This window comes from Protobothrops mucrosquamatus, unplaced genomic scaffold (assembly GCF_001527695.2).
Source record: "Protobothrops mucrosquamatus isolate PMUCROS unplaced genomic scaffold, P.Mucros_1.0 scaffold3318, whole genome shotgun sequence".
NCBI lineage: Eukaryota > Metazoa > Chordata > Lepidosauria > Squamata > Viperidae > Protobothrops > Protobothrops mucrosquamatus.
Window position 1 is genome coordinate 47,354 of NW_015389308.1, and position 18,906 is coordinate 66,259.

Here is an 18,906-nt window from a genome sequence, read left to right on the forward strand (position 1 = left end):
TTTTTTAATTAAACTGGGGAAAAAAGATAAGAAAAAACTAACAAAAGGATATATATATATATACATGCACACATATATACAATTTTACATAAAAGTTTCATGAAATAATAACTATATTTTATTAGAATAATCAACATATAGTCTATTGCTACAAGCAATGCATTTGTAAGTTGCAAATAGACCGCTGAATAATTGGGGCCATAAATGTATCTTTCCAAGCCCAATTCTCTTAGCAATATGAAGGACTTGGAAAATCAATCTCCTTTGTCCAGTGGCTAATTTCTATACATAGATACATAGTCCAAACGGATGTGAACATCTGAATACAGACAGACACACACACACACACAGGAGAAATTGTTTCTAAAAGATGCTTATGGAACAGGGATCTATATTCCTGTTTCTTGACAGCAATGGAATGTCCCATCTAGGATTAAGAATGGTCTCAAGGGCAGAAAGACTTACCCAGAAAGATTATCACTACTCTATTAAGTTCCAATTTTTTTTTTGCTCCTGCTCATCATAACAAGTCATTAATTATAGAGATTAAATGCTTTATAAAGGTATTGCATAAAGCTGCATATTGAAAAAACTGTTTCATCTGACTTTTTTTTTTCTCTGAAACACTGTAAGTGATAAGTCTCACAAGTTCAGGTCCATTCTTCTACTCAATGAATCTTTTTATGAATAACATTACTATATAAAATAAAACACATCTGTGTGAAGAAAGCAATTTACCACAGCCGCTATTTGATTTTAAAATATAAACAATATAACAACAGAAATCAGGTTCTTAAGCAGGCAATTTTCTGAAATATGAAGCTATTTTAAACATTTTCAATTAATGCTTTATGATCCATCTCAAGGAGAATCTAAAGTAGGAAAAATGTAGTAAGAAAAACCACTGCTTTAATCAAGGGAGAAAAAATGTTTTGAATACAATAATATACAAATTATGTGACTTCAAATCTTGGAAATCTGTTCACTTTTTAAAAATACTGTAGGAATCTCATAAGATTTTTAGCAATTTTATTTGCACAACCATATTAAAAATTACTGAAATGAAGTAAGAAATGTATTTGCTGTCAATAAGACCATGGATTAGACCAATGATCATGTATGAACGAAGACTAGATCCTGCTATATTGCATTTCTATAAGGATACAGAAGCCGTCCTTATAATTCTCTATTTTACAAAATACTCAAGGAATTCTGATTATTCTATGTGCAGATGCTATTATCCAAGGTCAGTACGATTCAGTTTCTAGGAGTGTGCAAATTTTGCTATCCTGTTTGTAAAACAAGACATACAACCAAGCATCAGTTATCTTCTTACAAACTCTCGTGTTTTGGTTTGTGTCATTTGTTGTTCCTCTGTTCTGGTTCAGTGATTGTAATTAAAAGTAAAGTTGATAAAAAAAATGCTCCATTCTATTTAAGCAGCGAGTTTAAATCTTACAGCTGAAACAATAATTAATTACCACATACAAAGAAAATAAACCATTTAAAAAACAAAACAAAAAACCAACCACACCCTTACCTGGTATGCCCTGATAAGTGATTGGACTGCAAGATGGTCTTCCACCAGCTTATCTACATTTGGCTGTGCTTGAACCAGTGACTGTGCGTGTGCCAGGGTTGACAGGCTGGTATTTAATGGAGGGGGGCTTTGGTAAGCAGTACCTGGAGCAGCTCCAGCATTGGCATTGCGAAAGAATATGTCCCATGACTAAAGTAAATAAAAATAAAAGTCCATTTGATAGGGAATTACTTCTTCAAACAACTTAATCTATTTTGACAGTCAAATTTCTTTAACTTCTGCACAGTAGTACATACATTATTAGACACAGTACTAGAGATAACCAAATGTAGTTAGGAGGGTGAGTCTTACTGCCTCCCCTTAATTCATTTCATATGATAAAGTTTGTAGAACATATCAACGATAACCCTTATCTTCTGTGTCCTTTTTTGTATTAGCCCTACTAATGTACAGGTAGTCCTTGACTTACAATGATCTGTTTAGTGACTGTTTGATGTTACAACAGCATTGGAAAAAGTGATTTACAACTGTTCCTCCCACTCACAGCTACTGCAGCATCCCCATAGTCATCTGAGCAAAATTTGGGCTCAGTGTCCAAATTTTGCAATGGTCGCAGTATCCTGCGGTCATACGATTGCCATTTGCGGCCATCCCAGCCAGTTTCCAACAAGCAAAATCAATGGTGGAAGTCAGAGTCACTTAACTACTGCAGTTATTCCACTAATAACCATGAAAAAAGGTCATAAAATCAGTTCCGAGTTATTTAATAACTGCCCTGCAATAGAAATTCTGGTCCCAGTAGTCATTTTTGTAGAACAACAACAACAACAACAAAAGATATCTACAGTATCTGGAAAATAAACAGACTGAAATAGACAAAGATCAAAATCAGAAGTGTTATATCCCCTCCCGCTCTCTCTGTTTAGTCCCATTTGAAGGGCAGGAGTTTATAATAATACAGCAAAACAGTTCAACGCCTCTCTAGCATTGTTGCACTGATCGAACTGTAAAATACAGTAAGAATTGGTCTTTTCAATGAAGGCCAATGGAGCACAGCAACGAAAGAAAGAGTCATAGGTTCCAGCAGGAACTTTAAAACGCCTGTATGATTATTAAGATTTTTTTCAGTCCTGCTTCTGACATATATACAAACAAAAGTTAAATGAAAAAGCAGTGTTTAGGACCAGCATTAGGTTCTTGGAAATCAACAAATAACCAAACACAAAGCACTTACCAAATGTTGTTAATTATATACATATAAGAAATAGATTTTCTGTTCTGATTTATATGACTTTGCCCTGGTTAGTGATGGCAACAACTCATATACAGATTATTATTTTAGTAATCTCACCTCTTTACACTAAGAGACATAGACACAATATTCCCCAATATACCATAGTTTATTCATATTCTCTCCCGTTAAAAAAGTGACTAGATTCTCAAATGAAATTTAGGCAATCCAAAAGTTATTTTTGTTTCTCAAATTTAAATATTGCTGAATTCTGTTGAGCTTTTACCTCTGACTGCTATCTGGACATATCCCTGTAAAATGAGCAAGAAATAAATACAGGAATCTGATAATCATATGCACTATTGTTATAAAAGGTTCCTTGGATGTCAAAAGAGAAAAAGGTATCTCACTCCTGCTAATTTCATGCTGCAGTGGTATCAGTCCCCATCGTCACCTACTGACACTATTTTCAGCTTCATCTTTTTTATACAAACCGTATAGCACCCAACTACTGTATACATGATGAATTTTAGGACACAATCAGGACATACTAACATGGATCTTGAAAAAAATATATACCCAGACTCTGGCTACAAATTGTTAAATGCTTCAGATTTGATTCACAAACAATACAAAGATGGCAACGACCTGCAACTTTTTAAAGGAGCGCTTCCCAAACTTTTCTTTCATGATTAAAAACAGTTTCAGATTCAGCAAACAATTTCATTTTAGGATCTTTATGAAGAAGGCAAGAGTGCAAAGCCCTATTATTTCATGCAAGTAGGTGCTTGAAAAGGGCAATAATTGCATCGTGGTCTCCTCAGATACCACAGGATATATATGTTGTGAAATGTTAACAGAAGAACTCCAAATAGTCTTTTTTAAAAAAAAAATAATAATAACATTTTGCGCTGACTGTTTGACCTAAGCTTGGATCATCTACTCTGCTAAACCACTAATGGGTTTGTCTGTTTTTACTCAGAGGAATTCCTTTGGGTAAAACCGCTTCTACCCAATTTTTACCCGGGTTTGGAAAGCCCTGGTTTAAAGCAACTACACCTTTTCTTGGGATGAAAGTTCTCTTCCAAATCATTTCCAAAGAGCTGCATAGCTTTGGACCCAATGGATATATTTCTTGACTATCCATTTGGTACTATAGTGGTTAAGGTTTCAGGCTGGAAACCAGGAGCCTATGAGTTCTAGTTTCGCCTTAGGCAGGAAAGTTGGGAGGGTCACTTTGGACCAGTCAAGCTCTCTCAGCCCAATTCACTTCCCAGCATTATTGTTGTGGGGAAAACCAGAGAGAGGAGTATTAGGTATGCTTGCCAACTTTGTGAAAATTATACAGTGGGATTAAAAAAAAACACCTAGTAAATAATTAGCCCATGCTGTGTCATGCGTAAAAGAATTCTCTTTTCAAAACCCCAGACAAAACAGCTCTCAGTGCTAGTTCTTTTGATAAGGTTATATCTTATATTGCTCTGCCAGATACAAAAGCAGTCAAAGGTCAAATGGAGGATTCACAAGTCCTGATATAAAACTTTGACCTCTATTGCAATAAATTACTCAACTGGTCATCATAAAATGTGACAACATACAATGAGAAACATTGGCTAGGGACAAAGAATACTGTTTCTTCATAGCCCCTCCAATATGGTTTCTATTTCATCAATACTTCGTTTAACAATTTTATTTAAAAGAAAAGCTTTAGGAAACAGATAAGATGCAGCAATATGAAAGCTTATAATTATTCTTACAGTACACTTAATAAGAGTATTTTCTACTATTAGACTAGTAGCTATAAACAGGGCAAAGGAGAGAAGCACACAAAATGCTTAACTGTATTATATTTTAATTAATACTCAGCTACTATAAACCATGTTTAAATTGCAAACATGTAGGTGCTTCAACTGTTGGTACCTAAAATAATGCAAGATACGGCACAATAAAATGCATAATGTTTAGCATCTCAGATTAAAAAAAAAAACCAAAACCTTTTTCTGAGCCTTGAATAACCTGATGCTGCTATTAGGTATTCAAAATATGAGGGAAAATTAACTTGCTTATGAAACACTTAAAGAGGAAAAAATGTTTAAGCTGCAAGCACAGATGTAGTATTATTTTTTTTCTACAAAGGAACATACTCAATTCTTTATTTCTCTTCAATAACTCAAGCAGTTCTAGATTGTTAAATGAGGCGATTGTAGGAATACTTCTGATTCTAAATGCTAGATCTCAGATATTGTGCGTATGATATTGTGCATATTAATGTGATCTCAGATATTGTGCATATTAATAAAGCAGAGGAAATGAAAGCAACACAAGACCTGCAATATAACATATAATTCATAGTTCAGACAACTATTACGTGATCACTGTTCTGACGTACATCTCAAGCCATTAAAACTACACAAGATTTTACTGTTAGGCTTGTGACTGCCTTAGTCCTACGCAAAAGATTGTCTTTTGTTACCTCCATTCTCATTCTGTGGAGGGTAGCAGCATAGTGTAACTATGAACAGAAACTGAACGGAGAATAATAAATGGCCTCTATAGACATTTCCTTGCCTTCTGAAGCAAATTAAACCTGCAAAAAAAAACCACAGGTGCAGCTGGATTATAAAAATCTTTAGGAATACTAAGTCATTTCCCTGGCCAAGCTCGTTTTTGCTTCCTCCTATAATACTCAGTGTGATAAATTCCAGGAATCTGCGGAACACCAAGTATAAAGCACTTTCAGGAATTAGCATCGGATCACATTTTATTGCTGGCAGTTTTAGCAAAGGAATGATTAGTTAAACCAGGAGTCAAGTTACATGATTCCTCCCCATGTAGACATTTCATTCTTCTTTTACTTTAGGGTTAGGGTGCAATCACACAGTTCAGCTCAAAGATCAAAAGGACAGTAGGGTAGTTCCCTTCCAATGATAAAATAGGTCTTATTTCCTCAACCACCGTCCTCCCCTTGATCTCTACAAACAATGTTTCTGAGATCAGAATACCTAGCCTCTACCTCAAAAGCAGAGATGTGCTGGGCTGGGGCAAGGCAACACCCCTCCCCCCCCCATACCCAGCAAATCTTTTGCTAAGGACCCAAATATTCCCAATGTAAACAATCAGAGCAACTCTCTTACTCTAAGATTTGTTGAAATCCTTCTGCCATTCTAGTTTTCATTTTACCCATTTTTTTTAAGGATAGGAAACAAAGCATCTGCTAAGCGTTGCAAAGAAAACGTGGGTTTTCAGTTAGGTGACCCAGAACGGGGCGAGCCTGTATTAAATCACTTAGATGGCAATGAAAACCGGCCAAGCTATCTTGAGAGTAGGAAGAAGAACTTCTGTGAGTGAGAAAAAAAAAACCAAGGGGGCAGGATATAGACCGGCATTTCATTTGATTTGGAGAGCCTGTAAAAGATTTGAAGAGGAAGATCACATGCCCTGAATGATGTAAGCAGCATCTTATGGAAAGGAAAAGAACAGTGAAAGCAACGTGTAACTCTCTGCCTATCCAAGTCTGAAAGAGTACAACCCCTTTGTTAGACTTGGTTCTATCAATTGGAGAAGGAAAGGGTAGTGATAGGAGGAGGCTGCTTATAGATTTCTTAATTTATTTGAAACTTGGGAAAGAATGGAAACCTAGGGGAATGGAAAACATGTCAACTGCATGTATGCGTGAACATTCTAGCCTTTTAATAATTAGATTCATTACACAGAGCATTTAATTTACATCCACTACTTTTGCCTCATTTCTCAGAGCAGCCTTGAATATGCTGTTCAAAGACAGGTGCAACGCTCAGCTCAAGAAAAAAATAATTGCACACTGCGCAATGTTCATATAATTGCAGCAGTCGATTGGGATTCTGCCATGGGTTAAAGGCCTTTCCTATGAACAAATTTCCATCTCCTTTCCTAGAGACTATTAGGTTGAGCAAGGAAGAGGTGTAGAAAGGAAGGAAGGGTGATTTTAATGAACGTATACAGGATCTGTTGCCTAAGCAAAAGGGGCTGAAGAATTTTTAAAGTTCAGAGCAAGATAACATTTGGAAGCAGCTTAGGCAGGTCTCCTTAATTAGTTGAACTATACCAGTGATGGCGAACCTATGGCACGGGTGCCAGAGGCGGCACTCAGAGCCCTCTCTGTGGGCATGTGCGCCATCACCCCAGTCCTAGGCCTTCAGCTGGGTTTTATAAAACCTTTTCACTTTAGGCCTCCGCCACCGTGTGCAAAAAAAAAAAAAAAGATTCAATCAATCAATTTCAACTTCTCGCGGGAAAAAAAAAGTTCTTGCAAAGTTGGAATTGATTGATTGAACTTTTTAGTCCCACCCAGTCTGCTGTTACCATCGCAGCCACGCCCACCCAATGGGCCACACCCACCCAATGGGCCACACCCACACGGCACTCGACAATGCATAAGTGGGTTTTGGGTTGCAGTTTGGGCACTCGGTCTCTAAAAGGTTCGCCATCACTGAACTAAAAGGATGAGGTGGAACAGAATAATCAAGATTCTTTGCAAGATTCTTTTATTACAGCCAATCTCAATAAAAATAGCTCTAGCCTGCTTGTGGAATTGAATCCTGGTCTGGTCTTACCTAGTGGGGCTGACAGGAAGAGACAATATTTTCCACTAATAATTTTAGGGACTGTAATAAATGTAAATGTCAAAATGCAGAAGATCTAAAAAAATTAAAAGAAAAAAAAATCAGACAGGAAGAATAATTACAGCAATGTGGAGATATAAAAGGAATACTAAACTGAACAAAATTGAATATTCAAATATAACACTGAACAAGGAATATATTATGTATGGCACGGAAAGGAAGTAGGTGGAAATGTTTTCAAAGGACTAACAAGAGGATGGGAAGGGGCAAAATACAGAAAGTCTTTTATTGCAAAAGAGAAATTGGATGAAATATTCAAAAGAAATTATGGAGTTTAATTACTGAAAAAAAAAGCGAGAGGGAGCATTTAGAATGGAATTATAGAATTTGTTTTTTGCATTCCTCACTATTGATCATGTTCTTGAGGCAGTACTGAATCAATCATATTCAGTAATGTCTTGATGGCAATGGGCTTCCCAAATATGGGGAGGGGGGGAGGAGAAGTTGTTGCTCTGCTCTTTGGTTGGAACCCTAGTTAGTTGAGTGGGTACCATTGTAAAGTGGCTGTTTTTAATACTGGTTTGATTTTATGGTTTTAAGTAATCTAGAAACTACAATATAGGTAGCATAGAAATGCGTACATCAGATTTTATTTGCAAACCACTCAATTTTTTAAAGAATTTCTCATTGTAGAGAAAATAGAGTCCAAAAGAGAGAATGATATTTGGACCTGCACTTTTATATTTAAATAGGAGATTCCAAAAAGTAGAGAGAGAAACCAAGTTGCACTTTCAGAATATTTCCCTACCAAATAGAGACACCTTAATTTCTATAGCATTTTATGGGCTTATAAATGGTATACAGTCTGAAAAAAGGCAGTACAAATTCCGCCAGCCTAATAAATAGCAGTATTGTTTTATGATTCTTCATTTTTCAGTGGCAGTTGGATCAGTGTAAAAAGACATTTCAACAGGCCAAACATCAGTCAATGTCATTAGCCAACTGAGTGTTTGAGTTCTGCATTTGTCTTAAGTTGCCTACATGCTTCAGAGCAAAAGTTATTGTAGTGCTTAACTTTGAACTATCTCTAACAAGAACTTATTCTATATTTCCTTTTTGCTTTGTCACTACCTTGGAAACTACATCCTGAATTAGCCAGTTTTACAATAGGTCAGCAGACCTTATTACTATGCCATAAATCTTTGACCTTCAAACAAGTCACCAGGTTTTTATTTAGTCTTATCTCATCAGGCAGGGACTACTTTCTCTAAGAAAACTTTAGAGAAGTGTTGCAACTACCTTGAGCTGTGAACAGAAACTCAAAGTTCAAATATGTAATGATCACCAGTTAAATCCAATTGAGCATTATGGACTTCATGTCCTGTTCCAGCCCAATTCTTTCTAATGGCCACATTTTGCAGTCCAATTCAAAAGATTTCTTCGTCAAAGCAGTGACCAGTACTAATGAGTCCTCTATTATATAGTTTGCAAACAGAGCAATAGAAAAATAGGACCAGTTATGCATCTCATAACATAGAGTTTTATCCTCTGATATGTCGTGACATATAGAAATAATGTTAGCACAAACGAAACAATCTTAGCCCTTGCAAACTTCTTGAATTTGGCTTGAAATAATAAAACAGTATAAGGAGCCATTACACAACAATACAAACAGTTCAAAATATAAACATATAAACAATACAAATGCTTTTCTCCAATCCACGATCCATCTCTATTACTTCAGAAGAAAAGATCCACAGATGCTTTGTGATTCCTCAGATAATAATCAAGAGAAATAGCTCCTTTTTTTGGGGTATCCTTGACGAAATCGGGAGAACAATTCTTTAGGGGAAGACGATCACAAACTTCACAAACTTGTTCCAATGTTGCCTTTCTCATCGGTGTTGTGCTGCATTGACCAGGTTTCTGTAGAACTGGAATGAATTCAAAGGTTCCTGCATCATCTTCAAATGGAGCTTCTGCCATGACCACCTGTACTTACCTGGAAATGTTTAGCCTTAAACCGTGAGTACCAAAGTGCAGTTTTATCCTAGGGAGGCTACTCCTTACCTTATGTACACTTTTTGGATTTTCCAGCCAAGCATAGTACATTTCCTCCACATAATTTGAACTAGTCCCACTCAAAAATGGCTCAGCAGCAACAGGTGCACTGTAGCACCTGATCTGTTGAAACGTCCTTGGTGCTGCCGCTGGTTTGTTTTGAGAAATTGTCTTAACAGTCTGTGAGGCAGTCAATGGCCTTAGTTTACTAGCACAAGTCCTTAAGTGAAACATTTTTGTCCTGCAGCAACAGACAGGCTCCTGCCGGGAGAAAAATAAAAAGTGAGTCAGCGATTAAAACAAAAGTACATAAGACTATTAATCAAGCTTCATTATTAGTTCATTATTAGTTCCAGAACTCTCATAATATAGTAGATGCAACAGATTTAATGAATACTTTTTTGTAAATCACCCTGGAACCTCTGCTAATGGGCATTATATAAATATTTAAAAAACAGTATAGCAAACAGTTAAGTGCACTGAAGTCAACACAGAATATGGCAATGTATATTTAGAGTCTTTCGCTATTCACACCGAGAATAAAAGAGATATGGTGGGTCCAACTAAGAAATAGTTCATGCTATTTCCCTTACAGATCTAAAAACCAACGAACTGAAAAATATTAGGTAGTGAATTATATAGCTTGTGCCGTCTACTCTTACTGGCACAACTACTTTCCATCTATCCTATAATTTAGCTGATGATGCAAGCTCTTATCCCAAAAGCTTCCACTTGCAGAACTGAACAATATTTTCCATAGACAGCAGTCTCTGTCTACCATCTATCCACACTCGTCCAGGTTTTCCCCATGAATCCATTCACTGTTTCAATGCTGCCATATGCTAAATAAATAATAACTGTTTCAGCGCTAACTTTCCCTTCATACATAGTTTTTTGCACATCAACAAAGTCATAAGAATGTGACAATTTGAACACCTGACTTTTCTCTAGTGCATTATTCTAAAAAGCAGTTGCTTGCAATTAGGTTTAAAATGATTCTCCTTAAGAATTCCTTTGTACTAGCCTCAAAATAAATTAATACTAAGAGATAGCTGTTTATAAGTCACACAATACAAGGCAGTTTGAAGAATTCCAACATGAAACAACGTCCAAAAGAGTAATAGTGTTGTCAGTTCTTCGTCAAAAATAGTAACAGTCTTAGGATTCCTTAAAGCAGCAGCTCCCAATCTTTTCGGCACCAGGGAACGGTTCCGTGGAGAGAAGTTTTTTCCGTGGACCGGAGGGGACGTGGTTTTGCATGGTTCCTGCATCCTATGGATGGGGCTTTGCTTGTTTGCATGGACTGGTTTCTGGCATGCTACAGACTGGTGCTGGTCCACGAATTGGGGGTTGGGAACCCCTGACTTAAAGGATAACTCAGTTTATTATTGCCTATATTTTAATGGCTCACAGTCCATTTCATCAGAGGAAATATCAGTTATTACGTATTATATTATGCACTCACCTTTGTACTGATTATGCTAGAAGGGGGGGTCAATAATCACAACATCCTGATTTTAGTTATGTGGATTCAATTAAAAAATGATGCTTCAGAGCATTTGGGACTATGAACATAGTACCTGTTTAAAAAATATTTAAAACATCTGAACAGTTTTGAAGTTCATACACTATGCTGGGAAAAGTTGCAACTATTTTAAAGAGTTACAGACAGGTATTGTTTGTGCTCCTGCATTCTCCAAAGAACACATTTTGAAACTGAATTCAAAACTCTGGTCACCACTAATAAATATACAACTACCAAAAAAATTACTTGTTTCTAGTTACTATATAGTATTTATTAGGCTTAAAATAGTTCATAGTTTGATAGATTTTAACTTGACTTTTAAAAGTTTAAAATGAAGTTCATTATAAAAATGAATATTTTGATTCTTTGAAACTTATTGCTTTAGCTAAATCAGTTATTTTAGAATCTATTCATTTCTTAAGCATCTACTTAACTCAATTGTTAAGTGTCTCACAATTATTAAACTAATCAAGGCTAGTATTTAAATTATTAAACTACAGAATGGTGCAATGCTTTAGTTTCCTTTCAGCTGCTGGTTTTATGTTTATTTAAAATATTTAATTTCCTTGGTGCCCATTGATAAGTACAGATAAATCCAAACAAATACAAGTTGCTTCCCAATCATTATCTTACTTCTTAGTAGGTAAGGTATTGTTCCAGGCTCATAATTATCATGGTTTAGAAACATATGCCTATTTCCAGCAATCACATGGAAGCCTAATTGTACTGGTTTTGCAACCAAAAACAAGCATGATTGTTCTGGAAATTAGAAAATGGAAGCCTTTATTTAAAGCAGTATTTCAAAAAGCAAAAGGAGAGTTCCTTGGCAAATTAAATTGTCAAATTAATTTACCCTGCCACCATCCATTAATGAGAGGCTAATTTATCTGAATGGATACAATTAATATGAAACACAACTGCTATATTTGCATCTACTCTATCCTGATACCTCTACTTTGCTCTATAATTTGTCTGAAGATGAATCTAATTTCCTGGAGGAAATATATACAAACACAGTATTGGTAGCTGAAACCAATTGAGATGGAGGTCTTTAATAGCTGCACAATAATATACTCTTGAATACCTTAATGTTTCTCTTACACATGTGATAGAAAGCTATAGGTGCAGGGAACAAACTCTTATTCCACTAACTCAGCTGATAATTATAAGGTGACTCCTTTTCAAGATCACTTAATAAAGAAAGGGAACATTCTGCTGACTTCCTTCCCATTCAGAATGTTTGTGGCTGAATGGGAATTACTGTCCTTTCTGTTGATATTATATACTACAGAGAATCCTAAGATACTTTTAATACACTTTATACAGTAATAGTATGAATTTTTAGTATTAAAATGTGTTTTGAAGACACAAACAATACTTCCTTAAGCCTCTTATTTCAAAGATATCTACTCAGTTATAATACACAAACACCAACATTCATTTTGCCCTGGTTTAAATATCATGAATAGTTAAAAAGACAGCATACTGCCTCTAAGTCTCTAAGTGATATTCAATATCTCATTATATTCAACTGATAAAATGAATAGGATACATCCCTGAGTAATCTGAATTACTTTACTAACAAAATGATCTGGCTTAACGGTAGATCATCATGTATTTGCCAGGTATACACAAATGGAAGAATGCTGAGACTTGGAAAAACTACCTCAACACAAAGCATACAGTACAATTTACATAAGTCTATTTTTTTTTGAAAACTACACAAAAAATATGTAGCTCAGTCGTAAAGTTTGGTAGTTCCAGAACCAAGTTTTCATAAAAGGGCATTGCAAGATTCTTTACTACGGTATTACTGTAAAAAAATCACCGAACAACACAAGGACAAGAGAAAGTAGCTTTGAATATAAAACATGAAATACAATTTACAAGACTTCATCCAGCCTGATAAGAATCTACGCAGGTTTAATAACTGGGACCTTATACCCAGGAACAATGGGCATTTACAATTTACTGTACACAGACCTATATTTTAAGTGAGAGAAAATCTCAGTTGAGATCTCCTTCCTTGTAACTACACAAGGAAGGGCATCTCAACTGAACACAGTCACCTTGGAGAAGAATATACGGAGGTAGCTTTGTTTTTCCATGAGGTATAGTAACCACCCTGGCTATTTCTGTCATTTCTTCCTCTTGAAATTGAACCAAATGTCCAGTGGTTACCTCTCTCTGTCTTCCTCCTGCAACACGTACTAAATAGTAAGTGCCTAAGTTCCTGAAAACATTAATAGTATATCCGCTATTGGCTCAGCAAGCAAAATAATACATTTTTCTTAACTCGTTTCTTGTGTTCTAGGGCCCCTTATGACATTTTGGCTGAATTCATGAAACACTGTAAAACTGTCTTTATGAAACACAATTGCTCTCTTTCACACAACAGGCGAAGACAATGGCTAAATTCCCACAGGAGGCTGAAGTACAGGCTCCGCCAACCTAATTTTAGTTTAACACAATGTGTTATGCACAAGATGATAAATACTATATGGTACAGTGGTTAAGTTCCAACATGAATGGAGGAGACTCAATTTATAGTCATGCGATGTGCCTTCGAGTCAATGTTGACACCTGGTGACTGGATTGGATTGAATAAATCCCTGCAGTTTTCCTGGCAAGGATTTTCAGAAGAGGTTTACCATTGCCTTCGTAGAACTGAAAGAAAATGGCTGGCCCAAGGTCACTCACCATTTCCCTTTCTGGTCTGGTGCCTTTACCATTACACCAAAGTGATTCTCTTATATATATGTAATATTTGGTAGTATTTGGTAATATTTGGCTAGGCTCTAAAGAACTTATTTTGTTTAAAGAATTCACCGATTCTTGCTAACCTGGTCAACATGCTGCTCTTCACATTTAAAAGTTTGAGACCCAATCATGTATGGGATATCTCCTCTAATTGTTTGCCTAAAATATGTTGGCTGATGCTTTTTTTAAAAAAAAGCTCTTCAAAATTGAAACTAATTAAAGAGAAAAGATTCTCTCCCTGCATATGATGTTACTCACTACAGAATATTCTTCACAGGAAGTTAAATGTACTGCCAACTTGACTGGTTTTTAGGTGGCATGCAAAACTTTTTTTTTAAATAACTATTTATAGTATTTTATTGCTACTGTGTCCCAAATGTCTTCATTTTATATGCTTTAATCTTATTTGAACTTTTCTCCCTTCACTTGTCTGGTAAATATGAGCATTAACAATAAGTAGAAAGAGGGAGAGAGCAATGTATCCAGTGTCTTTAGGAGAAGGTCAAATGTTTATTTTACAATATTTCAGACTTATCCCAACCCAATAGGCTTTGATATGTGGGTTTGATTCGCCTAGACACAATTTATTGAGTAAATCACAACTTACTGGATCCCCATAACATCCTAAACCAAAGATCAAGATTAACAATCCATAACAGTTCATATCAAGGACTAGAGCCAGGGGTAGGCAGCATCGGTTCTTTTATGACTCGTGGACTTCAACTCCCAGAATTCCTGAGTCAGCATAGCTGACTCAGGAATTCTGGGAGTTGAAGTCCACGAGTCATAAAAGAGCCGAGGTTGCTTACCCCTGAACTAGACTAACCACAAATATGGCTCATACCGTTTGTGCTTAAATGTGCGTAGGACTACCCAGATTTATACTGCATATAAGGCAGCAAAGTATCAAACAAGACTTTCCTGTACAGCTCAAGCGCTTCTCAAACCTGGCAACTTTACTTAAGTGTTGGGACTTCCCACTTCCAGAATTCCCCAGCCAGTTAAAGCTGGGGAAGTGTGGGAGTTGAAGTCTACGCACCCCTCCTTAAAAGTTGCCAAGTTTGAGAACCACCGTTTGGAAAGTCTTTGCCACACATTTTGCAGCCGGCACAAGAACTACTAAGTGTGTAGAATAAAGCTTTCCTATCAAAAGCCACTGTCAGATCTTTGCCACAGTGTAAAGTGTGTAAAGTTTTTTTTTCCCTCTATCAAAAGTCACTGTCTGTTGTCTATTTGTTTTAAAAGAGAGTTAAAGGAAGTTATAGATTTGTTAGATTCACAGTTGATTAATGTTAGTTAGATTAGGATTATTTTATTGTTAATCCTGTGATTGGCTCTGGGAAGTGGGGGGGGAGGGATGGAGGGTTGGGTTTGGGGGGAAGGGGGGATTTATATTGTAAAATTTTATAAAATTTTCAATAATAATAATAAAAAAGTCACTGTCCGTATTGCTGTTTCATCAAACTGGGACTTCAAACAGGTCTAATTGCTAGCTTGGCTGCTTCCTTCCCCCCCCCCCGACTTTCATTCATAAGAAGGGGAACAGGACAAGGGGGACTTCTCGGCTCCCTTCGAGCTCCATTTCGTTCCTAAGCGAGTCCTCCGCCCAGAAACTGGCCCACCCGAGAGGCCCCGAGGAAAGGAGACCGGCCCGGGGCTGGCAAAGGCGGAAGAAGCCAACTTGAGTCAGCCAGCCAGCCGGCCGGCCGGCATTGCTCCCAAATGGAAGGGGAGGGGGGGGGCAGGACGGCGGAGCGGCGCATGCGCAGGGAAGTCGAGAAGGCGCGCGGGGTCTGACTGACTGACTGACTGCCCGCTCGCCCACCCCTCCGCCGTTCCATCCCGAGCGGCGTCGCTTTCAAGGACTCTCCGGCCTGGACGACCGTCCCGGCCTCCGGGAAGGGCGGCGTCGGCCGTCGCCACTCCGATAGTTCCTCCGCGTCCTTGGCTTTTGGGGCCCCCGCTTAGCGCCTCAGCCCCCAGCGCCCTCTCCCTCCCCCCCCTCACGGCCCGTTACCTGCCAGCGCCTCTTCGGTGTTCTCCGCCGCCCCCCGCGCGCTCGGCTTGACAGCGCCAACAGCTGGCCCCGCCTCTGCCGCTCGCTACGTCATCACGCACGCACGCAGGCCGGCCCTAGAGTTAGAAAGGGAGAGGCGGAGGGAGGGGCCTCCTCGCCTGATCCTGCAAGGGGAGGGGAGGGGGCTCGGAAGGGAGACCACCGGGAGATCCCGGCATGGGAGGCTCGGCCGGAAGTCAGAAGAAAGTTCTCGATGGCTGAGCTGTGGCTGAGAAATGTTAAAGGGCGTTTCCGTGAAGTCACCTGAGATCAACTGGAAGGTTTTCAGAAAAGGGAAATCAGAACCGGTTAGAAGCTGGATGGGACACCAAGAGGAAATTCCAATAAATGATGGTCGAGTTTAATGGGGTTATCAGCTTTTGCGAGCGGTAGTTCACTTCTGTACGTCAGGTAAAGTCAACTGCTGCTCATGAAAACATGCTTTTCAATAAAATTGGTGAGCTGGGAAAGGTGCTGCCAGACTCCTGATTATTGTTATTATTTTTTTTGCAGAGATGTGGTAAGCTATTCAATGCTTTCCTACAATATATGGACGAGAGATCTTATTTGTGAGAGCCTGTATTGTTAGCATTATATTCCATAATGTTAAGCATTAAACATTACGTGCAGAAAATGCAAAATGTTTACAGAACGTTTTGTGTTCTGTTTCTCTCCCTCTCGTTTTGGTGATTCGCTTATATCGCACAAAAGCATTCTGGATTTCCTCCCTGCGTTCCATAGAGTTTCCCCTTCTTTCCAACTTTGAAAACGGAGCGAAATGAATGAAGAAGTTCACTTTTTATGTGCTTTTTGTTTATCTCTACGGAGCAAACCTACTTCCGACTGATCACGTGGAGGAAAATACACGCCCTTGCAGTTTCCAGCTTTGCTAAATTCCACAGCTGTAGAGGCGGAGGCAGTTTGAAAGGACGAATCTTTTTCCCCCCAATTTACAGAGGAAAAGCATGCAAGTTTATGTTGACTTATCCAGGAAGTACCGCTGCGCGTCAGTGAGCTTACTCCTCTGAAAATATATCCCTGCCAGGTTTTACCCCGCTTCCTTACGCAACGAGCATTTTATGATCCCAACAATGTCCCTTCGAGGTAGGCCAGGTGAAACACTGGCGACCCGAAGACGCCCCAGTAGAACATCGCCATGAAAAGTGGAGAGACTTTTGCATATATATATATATATATAATTTCTCTTGCAGGGACAAATGATGGCTGGAGTTTAAACCAGAAGTAGAATATATAGATCTCCCCAAAGTGGGGGCGTTTGAGTAAGAGAACTGGGTGCTCTCATGAATCCAGGGGTTTATAGTGGACGATGGGGGAAGGGGGGGTCCCAAATCCAGAGGAGCTGCATTTCCAACTATCGCAACCCCCAGCCTATGAATGGGAATTCTGGAATCCGATTGGGAAAGACTGAAAGGCGGCATAGACTGTACATTACAGCAGAGCGCGCGTGTTTACAGTACGGCGCGACGGATGGTGCGTCTACTTAACCTGGTAACTGAATTAACCCGAGTTCACACCAGACTTTTAACCGGGTCATTGAGAAACCTAGCGGGCTGCGCGCACCCGTTGAAGAGCTTCACTAGTTCCAATCTTGCTTATTTTGGGGCGGCGGGGGGAGGTTGGTGGTGTGGCGTGCAATAACGCCAACACTGGAAGTTTTTAAGAAGAAACTGGACAGCCATTTGTCCGAAATGGTATAGGGTTTCCTGCCTGAGCAGGGGGTTGGACTAGATGACCTCCGAGGTCCCTTCCAACTTTATTATTATTATTATTATTATTATTATTATTATTATTATTATTATTATTATTANTTTCGTGCAAACGCAAAAAAGCGGTTCAATTCAACCTTTGGGTTCGACCCAACGCGGCCAGCCATGATCTCGGTCAGGGGTAGGCAACCGCGGCTCTTTTATGACTCGTGGACTTCAACTCCCAGAATTCCTGAGTCAGCATGGCTGACTCAGGAATTCTGGGAGTTGAAGTCCATGAGTCATAAAAGAGCCAAGCTTGCCTACCCCTGATCTAGGTTTACCCCACAAGCCAGGGGTAGGCAACCTCGGGTCTTTTATGACTCGTGGACTTCAACTCCCAGAATTCCTGAGCCAGCATAGCTGGCTCAGGAATTCTGGGAGTTGAAGTCCACGAGTCATAATAAAAGAGCCGAGGTTGCCTACCCCTGCCACGCTGAATCATAAAGCAACCGGGCTGGCCCCGCAGTTCGCGAGGGCGGGCGATGCCCCAGACGCAACAAACCAACCAGGCCCAAAACTTTAAATTCTGCGGACTTCCGAGAAGAAGCCCGGAGCGCCGGCGCCCCCTTCGGCCAGTTCGCGGGGCTGGGCGCTTCCTCGACTGCCTTGCCCGCGGCGGCGATTGCAACTTGGGGAAGTCCTTGCCCAGCGGGCTCGTCCGGTTTCGGGGTAGGAAACGCCCGTCCGCCCCCTTGGCGAGGCCTCGCCCGGCTTTGTTTGCTCCGAGGCGGCGCTCCAGGGTAGGCTGGCCCGCTTCCACCATCGCAAGAGCGAACCGCTTTCCCGTCTTGGCCGGAGCTGAGCGCGGCCGAACTTTGCTCGGCGTTTTGAGATAGCGGGGGCGCGGATTTATTTGACCTCGTTTCCAAGAAGAGGAAAGGACGAGGGGAAATTTACGGCTCGTGTGTACGGATATTCCTAAGAGATATCGGTTATGCAAATATATGTATCGCGTGTAGTTGCGGTTAATTTATTAAATCTTACCAGAAGGAAAAAAAAAAAAGTTTAAAGGTACTCCGTGCCGTCGAAAATCTCTGAATAAACTTCCCGTTAGTCCTCCTGGTGATAATAGGTGTGTTTCAATACAGAAAAAAAAATTCTTGAGGCCTTTTTAGGCAGTTGAAGGAGCACTGATCTGATGATGTTACTTACTCGTTTGGGTACTGGCTTTCCGGGTGCGCTTTAAGGTGTTAGTTACCACCTTTAAAGCGCTCCATGGCATCGGGCCTGGATATCTCCGAGACCGCCTTCTGCCACAGATCCCCTCTCACAGACCGGTACGCTCCCACAGAGCGGGCCTCCTCAGGGTGCCGTCGGCCAAGCAGTGTCGGCTGGCGACCCCCAGGGGGAGGGCCTTCTCTGT

General features: G+C 39.4%; 1 protein-coding gene across 1 annotated transcript in view; it reads right to left on the bottom strand.

The window, feature by feature from the left end:
• Window positions 1-15,793, bottom strand: part of OGDH (oxoglutarate dehydrogenase) — a gene marked incomplete in the record, with an annotated part of 44,329 nt that extends 28,536 nt beyond the window's left edge. The window contains 3 exon segments of the mRNA XM_015826820.1: window positions 1,541-1,729; window positions 9,443-9,694; window positions 15,736-15,793. Coding sequence (XP_015682306.1) covers window positions 1,541-1,729; window positions 9,443-9,667 — 414 coding nt within the window.
• Window positions 15,794-18,906: the final 3,113 nt, after the last annotated feature.